Below are 20,718 nucleotides of genomic sequence, written 5' to 3' on the forward strand. Positions count from 1 at the left end.
CTAACTAACAATCCAAGGTCGTCAGTTCGAATCCCGGGGTGGATGTGAGCCCGGCTCGGACCAACACAGCTGGCGATCTTTTCCCTTCTGGATTCGATTGCTTAGTAAAGTGCATCGTCACAAGCTGGACCTTATCAACGACACCTTGGAAAGGCGACCTATGGAATGTTAATGTTAACCTTAACATGTTGTTAAGTTGAGTTCAAAAAAAACTGCCACTGAATCCGCTTTGTAAATGCCGGCCCCGTAATCCATCAAAAATATGATTTTCAATCACTCCTGAAAGTTTCAGGAAGATATTTCATAATCAAACAAATCATTAGAACCAAAAAATGAAAAGATGTCAAATGTTTGGTGCTCACCCTAGAATGATAAAAATCCCAAAATGGTTTACAACTGCGGAGCTTCAATGAAAAGTGCATTTTCAAGTATTTTCAGAAATACATACTTAAGTCATTCAAATTTGGTCGCCATGGGCTCAGACATGCATCCGCTCTAACTCTTTTAGAAGAACTTGTTTGGCATTTCACGTAGAAGATACCAGCATGTTGTGCCAGTGATTAGAATACGCTAATTACGCTTGTCTTTAGGCTCCTGAAGACCCTGAGAGATTATTTTGAAACCCAACTAAGATATAGGTTAAGAACTCTTAATTGCACTTAAAGAGCTTTTAAGAAGTTCTTCTTGAGAGCTTAAGAGAACATTTACATGAAAATATAGCTAAAATCGGGTTTTCCAATAAACCAATGTTTTCTACACATTATTCAAGCCAAAAACAAGAGATTTTTACCTAGCAACAAGCATAACATTGCTTTAAACGAAAATGCCATCTAGAACAAGCTGAGTGCCGTTAAAAAGAGCTCATAGTGCCGATGCATGTCTGCATGGGCTTCAAGTCATAGTTTAATGTCCCCTGAACAAATTCCTGTACAGATATGGTCCATAAAAGCTTGTGTTTGAGCATAGCAGGTCGTTTTAGGGAGAAAAAATTGTATTTTTCAGCTAAAAAATTTCAAAAAGCACTCCATAAAACGAGCCTAAAAATTTTGCAGCCAAAATTAATGCATTCAGCTTATAGGAAATTTTACGGAGATCATTTTGCTTTTTTAACATTCAATTTAAATCCACGCAAAGCCGAGATATTTGCATTTTAGTGAACAAAAAGTGTAGAATTTTCAAAATTCTTAGTATATAAGCGTTTTTAGCATAAAACATGGGCTACTATGATTACAAACGAGAAAGCATATATTTTGGATATTTTTATTTTGCTCGCTCAAAAACGATACTTGTTAATAACATTTCATGAAAAAAAAAACATGAGATTTTCTCACAATGTGACGTAAAAGACATATTTATAAGTACTGCTCTGTGATCTTCTCGATATGAACAAATAAAGCTCTTATGGGTAACTATTTTTGAAAAAAATATTTTTTTATAGATGAGTTTGATTCATTCCAATGTACATGCAAAAAAATCACGTTCACAGCTTGGAGATATGAACTTCAATAAAATTCCTTTTGATTTATGATTATTTGTCGTTTACGTCACATTGTGAGAAAATCTCATGTTTTTTTCATGAAATGTCTAGACAAATATCGTTTTTGAGCGAGCAAAATAAAAATACAGGGATACACTTTTTGAAAACTTTAATTTCCTGCGGTCATAGTAACTGGTTTTAAACAGAAATAAAAATAATTAATTTATAAAAGAGGTCCTTCAGATTTTCAAAATCATTGATAATTTGAAAATTATCAGAAAACCGGTATCTAAAAGATACCCGGGCAGACGGCAATTACAAAATTCATGCAATTTCAAAAACAAATTTTAATAACAAAAAGTGTTAGGGACCATCCATAAACCACGTGGGCACCTTGGGGGGGGGGGGGGTATGCCGCTTGTCTACGCTCCATACAAACAAGTATTTTTTTGTATGGACACTTGTCCACGAGGGGTGGTTGAGATTTCCAAAAAAGTGTCCACGTGTCCGCATAAGAGTTTAAATAACAGTTTATGTTATTATAACAAAAATTGTTATTTGTCTGATATTGGTTGAAAGCCAAAACAACTTTCAATAACATTTTTTGTTAGAAGAATACCTCCAACTGTTTGGGATGATCGGATTAGTTGTTAAAATAACAATAAATAATAACAAAGATTGTTCCAAGCATAACTGAAAATGTTATTAGTCTGTTATCACAATAACAATTTAATAACAAAAAAAAACATAACGACAAATAACAAAACGTGTTATAAATAACATAAAATGATATTGACCTAGTATTTTCAAATATCAGAAAATGTTATTCCCACGTTATTTCCGTCTGCTCGGGAATTATTTCTTTTTTAAAAATACATCGTAGTTTAGCCTATAATAATTATGGATTTTCAAAGGTTCCTTGTTATGTTGGAAAAGAGAACAGAATGAAATGGAAATAAGAACAAAATTGTATTTTGTATTTCTTTGGGCGAATTTCTTCTAAGAACAGAAGATAAGTAAGTGGTTTTGAGGGTTGGTGACACATGATACCAAATTTCAATTTATTTTTGTTCTTTAATGATTAATTTAAGTTTGATTCTTTTCAACCTACGTACTGAATTTTCAAATAAACTCAAATCGGTTGTCACTGCAATCGATTTGGGTTAAGGGTGCACAACAGCCAAGGAAGTTGTTGTCTTCTTATTCCAAAAGTAATAGTCTGATAGTAAAAATAGGCAAACTTTGATGTAAATAATTCTGTAAACTGTACTTTAGGGGATGAATCAAAAATAATAGCGATAGTTCCCGTAGTTATGAAGATACTAAAAAGTCTGCTGCAAAAATCTTGGTGCCAAAGCTCCAAGTTTTATTTTGAAAATAAATTGAAAAATATTAATGACTTAACGGTACACGCCAAACAGAGTTTCTGCATCTAGATTCTTGTTACAGACATTTCAATATCTTCAAAACTACGCGAACTATCGGTATAATTTTTTATTAATCCCCTAAATTACTGTCTTCGAAGTTATTTACAACAAAGTTTGACAATTTTTACAATCAGATTTTTGCAGGATTGGGTCCGTAAGTTTGACAAATTTGGAATAAGAAGACAACCTTGGTTGCTGTGCACCCTTAACTTAACAATTGGGTGTTATATCCAAATTTGAGAGCGTTTTTTATTCTTTTTAGGTGATTTCTTACCGAAAACATCGTACAATCGAGTCATTTGAAAAACTTTTATCTGATTTCATTGCCTCTTTTTCTTATTAAAAAAACAAAGATTCAAAAAAACTACAATACGAAATATTTTTCTTAAAATTCAACTCATGAAAAACCCCCAATTTTGCAAACAGGCTTCTTTAAACCCAGTATACCACCATGGACGTGGTAGCTCACTGGTTGGCCTTTATTTGCCGAGGCCAGTGAATCCACGGGAAAAAATCGAGCGCCCAAAAAAAGTGGCAAATAAACACCAAACCAACCAACCAACGGGAAATAAAATACTACTCTTCTCGCAATTTCATATTTACACTTGGAAAAATCACCCAACACGTCCGACCCTCTTTGCGTTTGTTTCCCTTTTTGAAGTTGAAGCATAAAGAATTTCCACGCACTTTTCAAATTCTGATGGTGAAAATGTGTATCAAATAAACGGGTGGGCAAATATGAAAAGTATTACATTGCTGTACAATGTACAACGCCAAACAATTCCTGAATTACGAATTTAATTTGCCAACAACATGAAGCACAGCCAATTTTTCCATCAGCAGCAAAAAAAAGACACGATGAATTGAAACTCTTAAAATCTAAGTGGTAATTTTATTAAAGTCAAACACACAAATAACACAGCATGACAAGCCCCAATCTACGTGATCAAAACGATGGAGACGCACGATATTTAACAACTTACTAAAAAAAAGATAGTGGAGGCAAGAAAATATAAGGAAAAAAAACCTAAATTGTGATCTACTCTGTAAGCAAACTACTAAATGTTAGATAACTGGCACCAAAACTAAAAACAAAAACGAAAAACACAATTCATGAGCTCAAACAAAACTAAAAAAACGAAGGATGATAAGAAGAGGTTAAAAAACGCGCACTGTGTGTTAGTTAATAAAAATCAGAATTAATTGGAGCATCTGTGATCAGCGTCACGATTTTTAGTGTAAATTTAATCTCAAGCAGAACATCAACTGTAGGGCAACAGAGTTGATTCATCAACAATACGTTTGGAGAAAAAAATAAAACTGGCAGACCTGAAGGTTCAAACGTTCATGCGTGATGACGGGAGGGAAAAAAATCACAACACTGGAATCAAATTAATAGTAGTATTTATGAAGAGAAGCAAACAGAAATACACAAATTAACACAAACAACTTATGATGGAGTAAAATAGTCGTATCGGGATCTAATGTGGTATTAGGAAAAGGGAATTGTGTCTGATAAAATGATAAAATAGAGCAAAATAGCCATTTCTATGTGGAAGAAACAAACACTACTAAATGGAGAAAAAAGATGGTAGGAATAATAAAGAAAGCAATTTTATAGTAAAAATAGTGGCAACTGTGTTTTCTTGGAAAATGTATCACATCACTGCAGATGAAATGAACCAGAATAACTTATTGAAATCAAGGGTTTCCAGAAGCGTTTATTACTTGCCAGTCTGCCAATTAATTACTCAAATTACTGGTCCAAAATGATTAATTACATAAATTACTTAATTACTTTTCACTACGATAAAAAACATTTAATTTTAATTTAAGTATTCATTTCTACGGTTCTGAACTAAATTATTTATAAATAGATCATTCGATAGCTCTTCTAAAAATTATGCTGTTTATTATATTTTTTTTGTACCGATCTGGATATTGTGAATTATAATTTTAATTGAAAATAGCTATAGGCGATCAAACTTCAAAAATGCCCCCACAAGAGGACGCTGAAACTTTGGGTGAATTGTTTTATTTTATTATAAAATTGACATCATTTCAGGTAAAAAATAAGTAGCTCAATTGCTATAAACAATAATATTTGTTTTATTGCCAATTTAACCTGTTCATTATCTGATTCGAAATTCCATTATGTTTCACGTTTCAATCAACCCTACCCTTATCAATCAATTGCAAAAGAAGATTATTGAAGTCGTGTTTGTCAACAACATACTGTACTGTTTTACTTCAATGTTTGAGTTTTAATATAATTAATTATTAATTTAAAATTGTATTCAGTTTATTGCAAGTTTATCGAAGTTGTTTGAAAAAAAAGCCCCCTGATTTTTCGAGCCAAACATAAACTTTGACAAATATTTGCAGCGGCTCTTCATGAAAATTGTGAAATTCATCAAAATAACGTTAAGTTTTAAAATGTTTTTCAACATTGGTTTGACATTACTTTGCATTTTTTTTTTCTCAAGCATATTAAAAAAATCCGTTACTGAAAATACGGTGTTACGGTGGAACGCGCCGATACCGCTCACGGTGCATGCACATCACCACAGCCCCTCGGCTGGTGATACGAGAGTGCACGACAGTTGTGCCTTGATGACGTATGAGGGGATACGTCAGAGTGGAGTAGCGCGAGAGGTTTGTTTACTTCGCTAAGGATTGAAATGTTGAGTCGGGAAAGCTGGATTTGGAAACTGAATTGTAAGTTAATGTACACAAATTGAATTATTTATAACTAATAAAACTCTGCAGCTTTTAGCATTTGTTAACCTAGAAACTGAGGTGCAATGCTCAATCGACAGCTATCCGATCCGTCCCAACATAAATGTGAAATGTGACAATTACATTGGATTTAATTTGTGCATCTGAATATTAGTCGATTTTAATTTCACTGAGTTTGATTTTTAACATTTGTCTCAGACATATTTGGAAATTTTTCGGGAAAATAGTTTAGCTCTTTAGAGAGATAAGGACTGTCAATTTCTGCTGATTATGAAAAAATATAAAAATTGTATTTTTCGTATTATTTTTGATAATTTTATTTATTATTTTCAATATTTTTAAAATTATTTTTAATATACTTTTATTGAATTTTAAATTGCTATCACTTAAAAATTATTTTAAAAAATGATAATTCACTATTTTTTTTAATTATATGATCCACATAAACTTTTTTTGATAATTTTGACTACCTATTAGAAGGAAAAGCATAAAAAATTAATCAATTCTAATGTAGTTCTTGCAAAACAAAAAAAAAACATATTTTTGTAATTACTTAATGAAAATGAATAGATTTCGGATTCACTAAACATTTTTCACTGGGTAATATAATATAATATATTATGATGGCGTTGCCTTTTGTTGTTAATCAGCTTCTATAACCCTTTCAGGCCTGAATTTTTCTGAGCTGTGTTAATCTACAATTTTGGTACCAGTAGATCATTTTTTCCATGAGTAAACAGAAACAGGCAAAAAAAAGTTACATTTCATTATTGGACGTTCTGGGTCCTCCAAAGTGTCCTGGAATATAGATCTTGGAGTCTACCGCCGTAACAACACGATTCTACCAAGTTTCCGATTATGGTTCATATTCAGTGATGTCCCTGGGACCCTTTGGCAACCCTCTGAGCTATGTGGGTCACTTTTTGGATGATCTGGGTCCTCCAAAGTGTCCTGAAATACAGATCTTGGAGTCTACCGCCGTAACAACACGATTCTACCAAGTTTCCGATTATGGTTCATGTTCAGTGATGTCCCTGGGACCCTTTGGCAACACTCGGAGCTATGTGGGTCACTTTTGGGATGTTCTGGGTCCTCCAAAGTGTCCTGGAATACAGATCTTGGAGTCTACCGCCGTAACAACACGATTCTACCAAGTTTCCGATTATGGTTCATATTCAGTGATGTCCCTGGGACCCTTTGGCAACACTATGAGCTATGTGGATCACTTTTGGGATGTTCTGGGTCCTCCAAAGTGTCCTGGAATACAGATCTTGGAGTCTACCGCCGTAACAACACGATTCTACCAAGTTTCCGATTATGGTTCGTATTCAGTGATGTCCCTGGGACCCTTTGGCAACACTATGAGCTATGTGGATCACTTTTGGGATGATCTGGGTCCTCCAAAGTGTCCTAGAATACAGATCTTGGAGTCTACCGCCGTAACAACAAGATTCTACCAAGTTTCCGATTATGGTTCATATTCAGTGATGTCCCTGGGACCCGCTGGAAACACTCGGAGCTATTTGGATCACTTATGGGATGTTCTGGGTCCTCCAAAGTGTCCTGAAATACAGATCTTGAAGTATACCTCCGTAACAACACGATCGTACCAAGTTTCCGATCATGGTTCATGTTCAGTGATGTCCCTAGAACCCTTTGGAAACCCTCTGAGCTATGTGGGTCAATTTTGGGATGATCTGGGTCCTCCAAAGTGTCCTAAAATACAGATCTTGGAGTCTACCGCCGTAACAACACGATTCTACCAAGTTTCCGATTATGGTTCATATTCAGTGATGTCCCTGGGACCCTTTGGCAACACTATGAGCTATGTGGATCACTTTTGGGATGTTCTGGGTCCTCCAAAGTGTCCTGGAATACAGATCTTGGAGTCTACCGCCGTAACAACACGATTCTACCAAGTTTCCGATTATGGTTCGTATTCAGTGATGTCCCTGGGACCCTTTGGCAACACTATGAGCTATGTGGATCACTTTTGGGATGATCTGGGTCCTCCAAAGTGTCCTAGAATACAGATCTTGGAGTCTACCGCCGTAACAACACGATTCTACCAAGTTTCCGATTATGGTTCATATTCAGTGGTGTCCCTGGGACCCTTTGGAAACACTATGAGCTATGTGGATCACTTATGGGATGTTCTGGGTCCTCCAAAGTGTCCTGAAATACAGATCTTGGAGTCTACCGCCGTAACAACACGATTCTACCAAGTTTCCGATTATGGTTCATATTCAGTGATGTCCCTGGGACCCTTTGGCAACACTATGAGCTATGTGGATCACTTTTGGGATGTTCTGGGTCCTCCAAAGTGTCCTTGAATACAGATCTTGGAGTCTACCGCCGTAACAACACGATTCTACCAAGTTTCCGATTATGGTTCGTATTCAGTGATGTCCCTGGGACCCTTTGGCAACACTATGAGCTATGTGGATCACTTTTGGGATGATCTGGGTCCTCCAAAGTGTCCTAGAATACAGATCTTGGAGTCTACCGCCGTAACAACAAGATTCTACCAAGTTTCCGATTATGGTTCATATTTAGTGGTGTCCCTGGGACCCGCTGGAAACACTCGGAGCTATTTGGATCACTTATGGGATGTTCTGGGTCCTCCAAAGTGTCCTGAAATACAGATCTTGAAGTATACCTCCGTAACAACACGATCGTACCAAGTTTCCGATCATGGTTCATGTTCAGTGATGTCCCTAGAACCCTTTGGAAACACTCTGAGCTATGTGGATCACTTTTGGGATGTTCTGGGTCATCCAAAGTGTCCAGGAATACAGATCTTGGATTTTCCCACCGTAACAACATGATTCTATCAAGTTTCCGATTATGGTTCATATTCAGTGATGTCCCTGAGACCCTTTGACGAACACGAGAAACCAATCCGCGGACGTGGAGATAAGTGAGATTGAGGGGAAACCTCTTATATTTTTGACCCATATTTAGTTCGATACCGATCATATAGCCCAATTTTCAGCTCGAATTTTGCCTGAGACTATGTTAGCGAGAAAAAAGTTGCAGTTGAGGCATTTCTCCGTGTATTGCTACAGAGTTTTGCAATGCTCAGATTCAGCCGCCCACAGATCGTTCGAGAGATTGAATGTGTTGGGTTTTGGGAGGTTTATGACTTGAACAAATTCAACTAACGCTGCAGTCAAAATCCTCCCTCGACCGCCACCTACCCCTTTTGCCTCGACAAATGGGATTCAAGCCATCCTTTCGCTTACGAAGTGAAACCCGCCAGGAGCTGGCACCCTTTAGCATTACTAGACTCCAAGAACTGTATTCCAGGACACTTTGGAGGACCCAGATCATCCCAAAAGTGATCCACATAGCTCATAATGTTTCCAATGGGTCCCAGGGACATCGCTGAATATGAACCATAATTGGAAACTTGGTAGAATCGTGTTGTTACGACGGTAGACTCCAAGATCTGTTTTCCAGGACACTTTGGATGACCCAGAACATCCCAAAAGTGATCCACATAGCTCAGAGTGTTTCCAAAGGGTTCTAGGGACATCACTGAATATGAACCATGATCGGAAACTTGGTACAATCGTGGTGTTACGGCGGTAGACTCCAAGATCTGTATTCCAGGACACTTTGGAGAACCCATAACATCCCAAAAGTGATCCACATAGCTCCGAGTGTTGCCAAAGGGTCCCAGGGACATCACTGAACACGAATCATAATCGGAAACTTGGTAGAATTGTGTTGTTACGGCGGTAGACTCCAAGATCTGTATTCCAGGACACTTTGGAGGACCCAGAACATCCCAAAAGTGACCCACATAGCTCCGAGTGTTGCCAAAGGGTCCCAGGGACATCACTGAATACGAATCATAATCGGAAACTTGGTAGAATTGTGTTGTTACGGCGGTAGACTCCTAGATCTGTATTTCAGGACACTTTGGAGGACCCAGATCATCCCAAAAGAGACTCACATAGCTCATAGTGTTGCCAAAGGGTCCCAGGGACATCACTGAACATGAACCATAATCGGAAACTTGGTAGAATCGTGTTGTTACGGCGGTAGACTCCAAGATCTGTATTCCAGGACACTTTGGAGGACCCAGAACATCCCAAAAGTGATCCACATAGCTCATAGTGTTGCCAAAGGGTCCCAGGAACATCACTGAATATGAACCATAATCGGAAACTTGGTAGAATCGTGTTGTTACGGCGGTAGACTCCAAGATCTGTATTCCAGGACACTTTGGAGGACCCAGAACATCCCAAAAGTGATCCACATAGCTCATAGTGTTGCCAAAGGGTCCCAGGAACATCACTGAATATGAACCATAATCGGAAACTTGGTAGAATCGTGTTGTTACGGCGGTAGACTCCAAGATCTGTATTCCAGGACACTTTGGAGGACCCAGAACATCCCAAAAATGATCCAAATAGCTCCGAGTGTTGCCAAAGGGTCCCAGGGACATCACTGAATATGAACCATAATCGGAAACTTGGTAGAATCGTGTTGTTACGGCGGTAGACTCCAAGATCTGTATTCCAGGACACTTTGAAGGACCCAGAACATCCCAAAAGTGATCCACATAGCTCATAGTGTTGCCAAAGGGTCTCAGGGACATCACTGAATATGAACCATAATCGGAAACTTGGTAGAATCGTGTTGTTACGGCGGTAGACTCCAAGATCTATATTCCAGGACACTTTGGAGGACCCAGATCATCCCAAAAGTGACCCACATAGCTCAGAGGGTTGCCAAAGGGTCCCAGGGACATCACTGAATATGAACCATAATCGGAAACTTGGTAGAATCGTGTTGTTACGGCGGTAGACTCCAAGATCTGTATTCCAGGACACTTTGGAGGACCTAGATCATCCCAAAAGAGATCCAAAGGGATCGAAGTGGTCCCAAATGGTCGTGAGGATGTGACTGGTAATAACTAAACTTCATTTGCCTTGAAAAATCGTTGTAAACCTGAATTATCTTCAACATTTTCTGAAGTTTCCAAATTTCAGGTTTTCAGGATGTTCTAGGTCGTCAAAAAGGCCATTAACAACCACTCAAACATTTTTTCCTAGGTAGAGAAACTCATAAATTACAACTTTGCTGAACAATGTTATATGTTTTGAGCACTGTATGATTTTATACAACCGAATTTCGGTATGGGTCATATATGACCCATCAGGCCTGAAAGGGATAAACAACAACTAAAAATAAATTTTAGGAGAGTTTTAGGAGAGAACTATGGCAAATTAGGCCTTCTACATACAGAGCCAGTCGTTTTTAATCTTTATGTTTCAATCTTATTTGAAATTAATAAAATGCGGTTATAATAGATTATATGTAAAAAGTAAATAGTTTCGTAGAAGAAGTACAATAAAAAAATAATTACTTAAATTACTCAAAAATTACTTAAATTACCAATCAACTACATTAAATTACTCTAATTACCATAAATTACTAATTAATTAAAGAATTACCTAATTACCAGCTAAAAATCAAAGTAATTATTAATTACTTGCCAGTCCGAGGCCTTGCTGGAAACCCTTGATTGAAATGTCAACTCCTCAAAGATTTTCTGCGCTAACCAAAAATGAGCTAATAAAAATTATTTTATAAAAAAACGTTACTTAATCCACCAGAAGGTGGTTGCTGCCTTCCTCCTGAATGCTTTGGCTAACGCTTACTTAGTAAAGACACTATACATCTGAGTGCTGCCATCTATGATAAATTTAATTATTCATTTGAAAGCACTGCAGTGTTTGTGTGCGTGCACGGCTGCACTGCGCGGAAAGTTCCGACAGCTATCCGCCGGAGCTTTCAAATTATGTAAATAATGACCCTTTTTAGTATCAACCAAAACAGTTTTTCTAACATAACTTTTGAAGTACTGCACCAAACCGGATGAAATTAAAAAAAAAGACTTAAAGGACCTGAAGGCGAAACCAAAACATAGATCCGGACAATATCGGTCGGGCCAGTTCCGAGAAAAGTGAGTGAGAAAAAAAATTCTACGTCCATCCACACGCACAGACATTTGCTCAGAATTTGATTCTGAGCCGATATGTATACGTAAAGGTATATCTGGAAGGCATATTTAAAAAGTTCAATTTTTGAGTGATTTTATAGCCATGCCTCAGTGAGGTGAGGAAGGCAAAAGACTTCACCCGATGGTTCTCAGGCATGACTGAACCAGATCGGTACAGACTTTCAAAGTTTTGATTTTTTTCTAAAAATCGGTCCAAGCAAAATCAAATGGCGTCTCGGGCGTCGCGAGGTGCGACGCTTATCTTTTTATCGAAAAAAAAACAGACAAACTTTGAAGGTCTGTACTGAGCTCCAGGGTGCTCCAAACTTCAAAGTTATATATAGAGGGAGAGGGGGTAATATGCACCCCTTAAGGGAAAACTGTGATTTTTCAACCATTACAACAGTACTGTGGAAGAATTATGTTCGATGTTCTAAACCAACTATTATTCTTTGTCATCCATGTGAAAAAAGTCTTAAAAAACCTCAAAATTGTTCGAAAATATAAAATTTCTTAAAACATTTCTGATTCATTTCAAACAACCATGCGGGGCAATATGCACCGCAACATTGGGGCAAAATGCACTACAACAACTTGACAACAACGGGGCAAAATGCACCACAACATGGGGCAAAATGCACCGGGTAAAAGCAGTTTTCACTAGTCACCACTAGATGACACCGCTGTTTTTACAAAGGAGCTTCACAGCGGTGCATTTTTCCCCGACTATGCTTTTTGTAGAAAATTTAATCAAAAATACATTTTTGATGTTTTTGGACTCATCTATCTACAGAATAATGAAAATTATGGCAAAAACTATCTGCCTCAAAACATACAATAACAATAAATGCTTTTTATATTGTCCAAAAATCGTAATGAAAGTTCAATGAAAATTAGATGAAAACACAACATTATAATGTTTTTCAAATAACTTAAGCTGATTTTATACTACAAAGCTCAATTTTTTCCAGCATGGTTTAGCAATAATAAGCTTTCAATTTCTATGATTTTTTCCCGAACAATTCTTCCAATTACCAAGAAAAGCAGGGGGTGCATATTACCCCCTCTCCCCCTATCAAAAGATGCGCAAGGATCTGGTCAACACGCCAATGAGGTTAAAAATAGACGCTTTAGTGGCCAAAACGCCTCAAAAATGGACAACTTTGAAAAAAAAATCTTTTTCACGGGTTAAATCCCATTTAAAATTGAAGGGCGGAGCGCCAGCTCCTGTTACGTCCAATCAAGCTCATATTTGGGATTTGGGCTCAGTATGCCCACCGGAACAAACCCGTGAATGCCCGCCAAAAAGTCATTTTTGTTACATCCTAATGTGTCAAAGTATCAAGGTGGGTTTTCGAGCTTTAAATTAAAAGTTCATTTTTAGAGCAGGATTATAGCCTTACCTCAGTGAAGGAAGGCAAAAGATTACAGTCCAGACTCGATTGTGCCTCAATTATCCAAATTTCGATTATCCGAAGGTTTGTTTGGAACTTCGGATATCAGAATCACGAACAAAAAACAATTCGTTTTTTTGTTCATTTCCCTGTTTTTAACATCAAATTTTAGTTCTGCGACCCCATTTTAGTCAAATTAGGTTTGTTGATTGCTTATTGAAAAATGAAATGACCGATTCTTAGCGAAGCTACACCAAAATGTCACATTTTTCAATTTTCAATATGATTTTTAATATAAAAAAAAATCATATTTATTATGATGCAATAATTGCAATGTGCTTTAAATGCGTTTCCTTACCTTAAAAGCCAAGAAAATTGACCAAAAGTGGTCTGCAAGCCATTGTACAGGAGAGGAGTTTTTTTCATAAATCTGCTCCTTTCGTTGTCCCGTCACGAAAAGAAATGGCTGGCAAAAACTCAAATTTCATCCAATTCTTTCAGTTCAAGGAGCAAAAGATTCGTTTTTTAATTTGTGATAATGTGTAGAAGAGCAAAAGTTTTTAAAAATCCAACTGGCAAAACTGTACCGATTTTTGTAGTGTGCCTTTTAAAAGTTCAGTTTTACGATGTTGTCCCGTCACGCTACATTTTTATTTCAGGGGAAGCACAGGTACTATATGGTTCATTCTGCATGATATTTCTTTGTAGGAAAATCAATTATCTTTCCAAATATGTAATAACATTGGGAGGTTTCTTCTTTTATTTTGCCACTACAGCCAAAACGCTGAAAAAAACTTGGATTTTTTTTTAAAAGGAGCCGAAGAATCGGTCAAATGCATTTTTTTTCAATACTGTATCACCACCATTTTGGCCGCCATCTTGGATATAAACATTCTATAGCGTAATTTAGGAGTCAAACCTAAGCTCGACAATCAAAATTTAGACAGCAATAATTTTTTTTTTTTTTGATTCGATTATCCGAAATAAAAATTGTCCTAGAGCAATTCTGTACCAAAACCGGAAATGGATTTTATTTGTATTTTTTGATTTGGCTCAAACTTTGTGGGGGCCTTCCCTATGACCAAATAAGCTATTTAGTGTCATTGGTTCACCTATACAAGTCTCCATACAATCTTGGCTGCTGTCCATACAAAAATGGTACGTATATATTCAAACAGCTGTAACTTTTGAGTGAATTTTCTGATCATATTAGTGTCTTCGGCGAAGTTGTAGGTATTGTTGAGGACTATTGAGAAAAACGTTACTTAATCCTCCTTTTAGGTTTTATTTCATTCCATTTCCACTTCACTAAACAGAATAAAATTTAATAGGGTCTTAGGGGACCCCAAAAGGAACAGAATAAGGCGGATCCGGCCAAAATCGGTTCAGCCAGTTCTGAGATAATCGTGTGGGAAAAAAATCATTTCTACACACATTCCCACAGACATTTGTTCAGAATTTGATTCTGAGTCGATAGGTTTACGTGAAGGTATATCTGAGAGATGTATTTAAGAACTTCATTTTTCGAGTGATTTTATAGCCTTAGGTACCTCAGTGAGGTGAGGAAGGCAAAAAATTACATATTTTTTAATCAACTTTTTTTTCACTAAAACTTAATTTCCCAAAATACGTATTTATTTAATTTTCGAGATTTTTTTTATATGTTTTAGGGGACAAATATTCGCAACTGTTGAGCCATAGAGAAACATGGTCAAAAAATCTGCCGTCGAGCTATGATTTTTTGAAAAAATAGTGATTTTTGGAAAAAAAAATCGAAGTTATTTTTTTTTAATTTAATTTGCAATCGAAAAGTACTTTACAAATTTTTTAATAAAGGGCTCCGTTTTCAAGATATAGCCACCGAAAGTTTGATTTTAGCGAAATATTTGCAGTTTTTCGATTTTTAAAAATAGTGACCATGAGGGACCATCTCTAAAAAAAATTGTTTGAAAATTTCAGAAAATTTGCTATATAACTGTCTAAGAGACATTGAATATTGGACCTCGCGTTGCTGAGATAGAACCGCTTTAAGAAAAAGAAACACGAAAATTGAAGTTTTCTAAATCTCACCAAAACAACCCACCATTTTCTAATGACGATATCTCTGCAACTAATGGTCCGGCGTAATATTCAATGTTTGGCCCTTTAAAAAAAAAATGTTTGGATTGTATGCAACAGCGACGAACCGCCCTAATTCTCCATACAAACTTTGGAGAAAACCATTCGGCCCCGTCTAAATATTTTTGAAATATTTAAAATGCACGTGTTTTTGGGGACCCAAACTTCTTGCTTCCCCTCGAGTTGAGCCTGCACAGTCATTTTTGTAACTTTTTTCGATGTTCTGTTTCTGTTATCATATAAATCAATTAATTCAATTCAATTGGTGTTTATTGGAATTTAACAGCTCTGCTTCAGGATGTTACATTTGCAACCTTTCAGAACCTTCAAAACTGAGATCAATTAATAAGCCTTTACATGTTTCTAAGTTTAGATTTTGCTAGCTGAGTGCTCTCTTAGGGAATGTAAATTTTAAGAAAAAGCCCTAGATCTATGTTTGGCTTAAGACTAATATCACAGTTGTTGACGGAGGAGTGCTTCGATGAGCGGATTCGTTGACATCCCACAGGAAGTTCTGAAGGTTCGCGTTGCCCTTGCTTGCGTCGATGGTGTCGACGCCGGCCAGCTTGTGTAGATCGTCGGTCGGGTACCACTGGTCCAGGTCTATCTTGAGCAGCTTGTTCTGCTTTACCTGGAGTCGCTTTCGGTGCGATTTGGCGCAGTTTCCCAGACCGCAGCAGCGTAGGTCAGCATTGGACGGATGATGCACATGACCACGTGCGACTTGCGCTTGGTGCTCAGCTTCGACCGTCGGTTTAGCAGGGAGTAGAGCGCCTTGGTGGAACGATCCACCTTCTCAATGATGTTGTCCACGTGCTTGTCGTAATTCAGCTTCTTGTCATGCACCACACCCAGGTACCTGACTTCCACTAAAACTCCTCGAGGTTGTTCTGTGCCGCTTGTAGGTGAGTGACGACGATCTTCGGGTCCTTGTCCGATGCCAAGTATGCAGTGCAATCCGCAAAGAATGCGTACGACACTCCATCGATCATCGGCACGTCGAAGGTGAGGATGTTGTAGAGAGTCGGGCTCAGCACTGATCCTTGGGGCACGCCGTCACCGTCATCGTAAACGACCGCTTTGTCAGGAACGACACGACGATCTTGACCAGGAACGGCTGCAGGTTCGAGCGAAAGAGCTTGTAGACCACGGCGTCCTGCCACACGGAATCGTAGGCCTTTTCGACGTCGAGAAGGATCATGCCGGTCGACTTCCCCGCCAGGAAGCCGCGCTTCACCATCTCCGAGATACGGGCTAGTTGGTGCTTGAAGCCGAACTGCTCGTGTGGGATGGTTTGCTCCGTCTCCAGGTGACGCTTTATCTGGGCGAGGATCACCCGTTCCAGGAGTTTGCTAAGGCTGCTCAACAGGCTGATCGGGCGGTAGTTACCTGGATTGGTTATGTCCTTGTTAGCCTTTGGGATGACGATCACGTTTGCGTGCTTCCAGCAGGCCGGAAAGTAGCCCAAGGCCAGGCAAGCGTTGAAGATTTTGGTCAGGACGACCAATCCTTTTCTTGGCAGCTGCTTGAGGCACGAATTCCGGATTCCGTCTTGCCCTGGAGACTTCCGGTTTTTGAGCGTGCGGATGATCGCCTCTTTCGGCTTATCAAGGGCGGCCGGAGGCACGGGAGGAGTTATAGCTCGGATGTGGCCAAGCGCGTTCTTCACAGCCGCCGATGTTTCGGGATCATCTGGTTGCTCGTTGTTGTGGGTAGCGGCGAATGCACTCGCGAGCGCTTCGGCTTTCGCTGAAGGGCTCACTACGAGGTCTCCGTTGACGTTCAGGTAAGCTTCCAGAACTTGTTGCTGCCGTTGTCCGGCGTCCTTAGCAAGGAGTCGAAGTTTTTGTAGCGGTGTTCGGCGCTTTTGGTGCCGATGACGTTGTTCAGGTGGGTCACCACCGCCCCGATGAGCGGGTCCCGTCTTCGGAAGAACTGTCTACGCCGCACGTTCCTCAGCCGGATTAGCAGCTTCAGCTCGTCGGGAATGTCCTTCTTCTGAGGATCCTACGCGAAGGGACAGCGGCTTTCTCGATGAATCAATAAAAAATCAATATATTGTAAAAAAAAACTATGGATTCAATAGCTGTTATCAGTTCGCCCAAGATGACGGTATTCAAGGAGTTAATAATTCAAAAGGCAGCTCGAATCTTTCATGTGACCCATCCATGATTAGAGTGGGGAAAGCACCAACCTCCATCGAAAAGCGATTCTCAGTACTGGTTGATGAAGTTGATGGATTGAAATTGTAACTTTCATGAAATCGAAAGGCGGTTTGTCTGGAAAATAATCGGCATTCGGAGGAATAAAAACAACAATTTCCATTTATTTACACGTCCCCAAATGCGACGACGTCAATCTTAACACGTTTTTATTCAATCCTAAAAACCTAGGTGAAAAGCGATATGAACTAAATCCCACAGCTTCGATGCTGCTGAGTTGGTTTTCTTTTCCAATGCCCCCGCGCGTCGCTTACATTCTCTCTTTGTTCGTTTTGTTACAGCACACGCTCGCACCCAATTTCTAAAGCTATACTCAATGGTAACGCTTCGCGTTACCGATTTTTCTTACACATTCTAACGTTTTAATCATAAGTGACTCGATTTTTTTTCTACCTCAGAAAAAGAACAAAACTACCTAGGAACTACTAAACTATGATGAATTGTTCGGTTTCTACTGGTTTACTGTGCTTTTTTTGTTGCGGTTTGCTAAAAAGGATTTAAAATCTATTTAAGAATTAAAACGGAAAACAGTTGTGCTCGAGAATTACATCTTTGTTGTTCGTCGTTTGTGTCTTTTGTGCTGAGTGGTTTTCACATTCGCGAAAAGGTGACTGACTAAAATTGGTAATGCGTGTGCCCCACTTGAAGCACATCTTTCTAAGCTCTAAATTAAATGCCTTGCTGAAACGACTAAAGAAGAAGAGGTTTGTGTGTGCTTGTTTTGTGTGAGTGGGTCGCAATTAGTAACTTTCGCTAGTGATTTTATCTTCGCTAAACAGACTTTTCTAACGGTAATTTATTAGTTATTCTAGCTTTTCCTTTTCTTTATTATTTTGTAAATCTATCTAAAATATTCTCAAATCACAGCTGAATCAAATGATTTCTATTTTTTGTTTAAACTTTTCACTTTTTTAGCTCTTTGCTAACACTACGCTCGTTACTCGCTCTAAGGACACGCCCCTTTTGGAAAGGTTTCGGTTTTACCGCGTCCTGTCCCATTCATTCCATCGCTAAATCCCTCGGCTTGAAATTGGTAAACACTAGTTGGTAAAAATTGTTTTTATTTAACACGCTTTGGAATGCACTTTCCAACCAACAAGAGGCGCCTTTTTTGATCAGATTTTATTTGTTTTTCGTTTATAATCAACTCGTTAGAATATTTAGACCTAAACAAAAACTAGCTACACTTTCTATACAACTTTGTGTTCTTGGGCTTATCCTGCTGACTTTGTCCTACTTTTAAGACGGAGAATTACGAGTTACTGGAGAGTCAAACGAGAATGCGCGGACTAATTAAATGGATAAAAACAAACTCCCCAATCTAGTGAGTGCGTCGTCCAAAGTGGCGCCGCCCGATCGTGGCCAAGGCGGCGCGAGTCTTCGACGGTGGCGGCGGCGGCACCACCACCCCCGGCTTGGCTCAGTGTCATTGGCACTTTTTGCGCTGCTGCAGCTTCATCTTGGCCATGCTAAAGTTACGCTCGGGCCCACCGCAAACTGTGGTCGTGTTGGTGACAAAGTCGTACGCGATGCGCAGTTCCGACGGGCCGAGCTGGTGCTGGGAGACCATACCGCGCAGGGCGCACGGATCCTTGGTGGACGAGTAGAAGAACAGGGGGTGGTGGTAGCGGTGCAGTTTCACGCTGTCCGCCACGATTCCGGTCAGGTAGACGTCCTCAAGGTGGAAGATGGGCGTCGTGAGGAGCCTGCGGTAGAGTAGCTTGGCGGCGTCCAGGTTCATCAGGTAGCCCGAGCCGGACAGGTAGTTGGGGTAGAACTCCTTGTTGTACATGTAGTTGGGGGAGTACCTGGGAAAGAAACAGATTTTTTTTTCAATTCAAAGGTATGCAACTTGGTCCTGGAATCGAATGTGAGCGCTAGGTGAACAATTAAATCATCTTTTACTTAGTAATCTGTACACCCACATGCATAAGTTTTCTTGCACGAATTTTAGTGCTACAAATACCGGCGCTAAGAATAAACATAATCCCATCTCCCCTCCCGATCAGACGGTAATAACTAAATTCATGCCATCTCAATAACGAATACTGTTAAAATAACAGAAAGCGTTATAGATTCTTCTTGATTTTTGCATAAGAGTTGAATAACAGTTTATGTTATCATAACAAAATTTGTTATTGGTATGATATTGGTTGAAAGCCAAAACAACTTTGGAATAACATTTTTTGTTATGGAAGAATACCTCGACTGTTATTGGGATGATCGGATTAGTTGTTAAAATAACAAAAAATAATAACAAAGATTTGTTCGAAGAATAACTAAAACTAATAGTCTGTTATTACAATAACAATCCAATAACAAAAAAATCATAACGACGAATAACAAATCTAGTTATAAATTACATAAAATGTAATTGGCCTCGTATTTTTAAATATCAAAAAATGTTATTCCCAAGTTATTTCCGTCTGCTCGGGCTCCCAAGCACCGGAAATTTGTAGGGTGTACCCGGGCAGACGGTGATAACAAAATTAATAATATTTCAATAACAAATCCTGTTAAAATAACAAAAAGTGTTATTATTTTATCCTGACCTTTAACTTCAAGAAGAAAACATAATAACAGTTTCTGATAAAATAACAAGATTTGGTATTGAAGTGATATCATATTGAAAATGTTTAATAACACGCTAATAAGAGGAAATGTTATACATTTCAAAAACTCTCCTAATAACAAGATTTGTTATTCGGTTGGTATTCTGACTTAGAAATAAAATTACCATAAATCGCACAAATGGAAATGTTTCTAAATGTCCATAACACAATCTGTTATTACTTTTTCTTTTGTTAAATATGTTAAGATCTTTCGGATAATTTTGACCAATTTCGTCGGGGTCATTTTTTTGGCCATGAAATGGGGTCTTTAAGCTAAAATTAATCCGAAAAAAAAACTTTAGAAAGTTGATTTTTTTTTTAAATTTTATATTCCCTAAGGGAAATGATTTATTTATTGAGAATTTTTGAAATGTGGATAACAAAAACTGTTATTATTTTCACAGAGCCAGGAAGTCGGAGCTGACGTTGAAGTCGCTTGGAGGTACCCGACTCTGCAGCTCTGACTAGTACAGAGGAGTTATGACAACTGCAGGTTTATTTGCAAATTACAAATAAACCAAAACAATAACTTTTTTTGTTATGGAGACAAACCAGTTCAATAATTTTTTTTGTTATTATGATTACTTCTGTGTTATTGGTTTGTTATTGCAATAACAACATAATAACAGTTTAAGTTATTCTTCGAACAAATCTTTTTTATTGATTTTCGTTATTTTAACAACTGATCCGATCATCCCGAAAACATATTCCGA

General features: G+C 38.3%; 1 protein-coding gene and 1 long non-coding RNA gene across 2 annotated transcripts in view; one reads left to right on the forward strand and one right to left on the reverse strand.

Moving 5' to 3' along the window:
- The first annotated feature begins 5,448 nt into the window (after positions 1 to 5,448).
- Positions 5,449 to 5,812, forward strand: LOC119765593. Its single transcript, XR_005276835.1, has 2 exons — positions 5,449 to 5,622; positions 5,674 to 5,812. It is a non-coding gene; the product is annotated as an uncharacterized LOC119765593 (long non-coding RNA).
- An 11,682-nt stretch (positions 5,813 to 17,494) lies between these two features.
- Positions 17,495 to 20,718, reverse strand: part of LOC6048388 — a 46,284-nt gene continuing 43,060 nt past the window's right edge. The window contains exon 6 of the mRNA XM_038252019.1: positions 17,495 to 19,201. Within this exon, the coding sequence (XP_038107947.1) occupies positions 18,820 to 19,201 (382 nt within the window). The 3' untranslated portion in view covers positions 17,495 to 18,819. The remainder of the gene's footprint in view (positions 19,202 to 20,718) is intronic.

Source organism: Culex quinquefasciatus, chromosome 1, assembly GCF_015732765.1.
Source record: "Culex quinquefasciatus strain JHB chromosome 1, VPISU_Cqui_1.0_pri_paternal, whole genome shotgun sequence".
Lineage (NCBI taxonomy): Eukaryota > Metazoa > Arthropoda > Insecta > Diptera > Culicidae > Culex > Culex quinquefasciatus.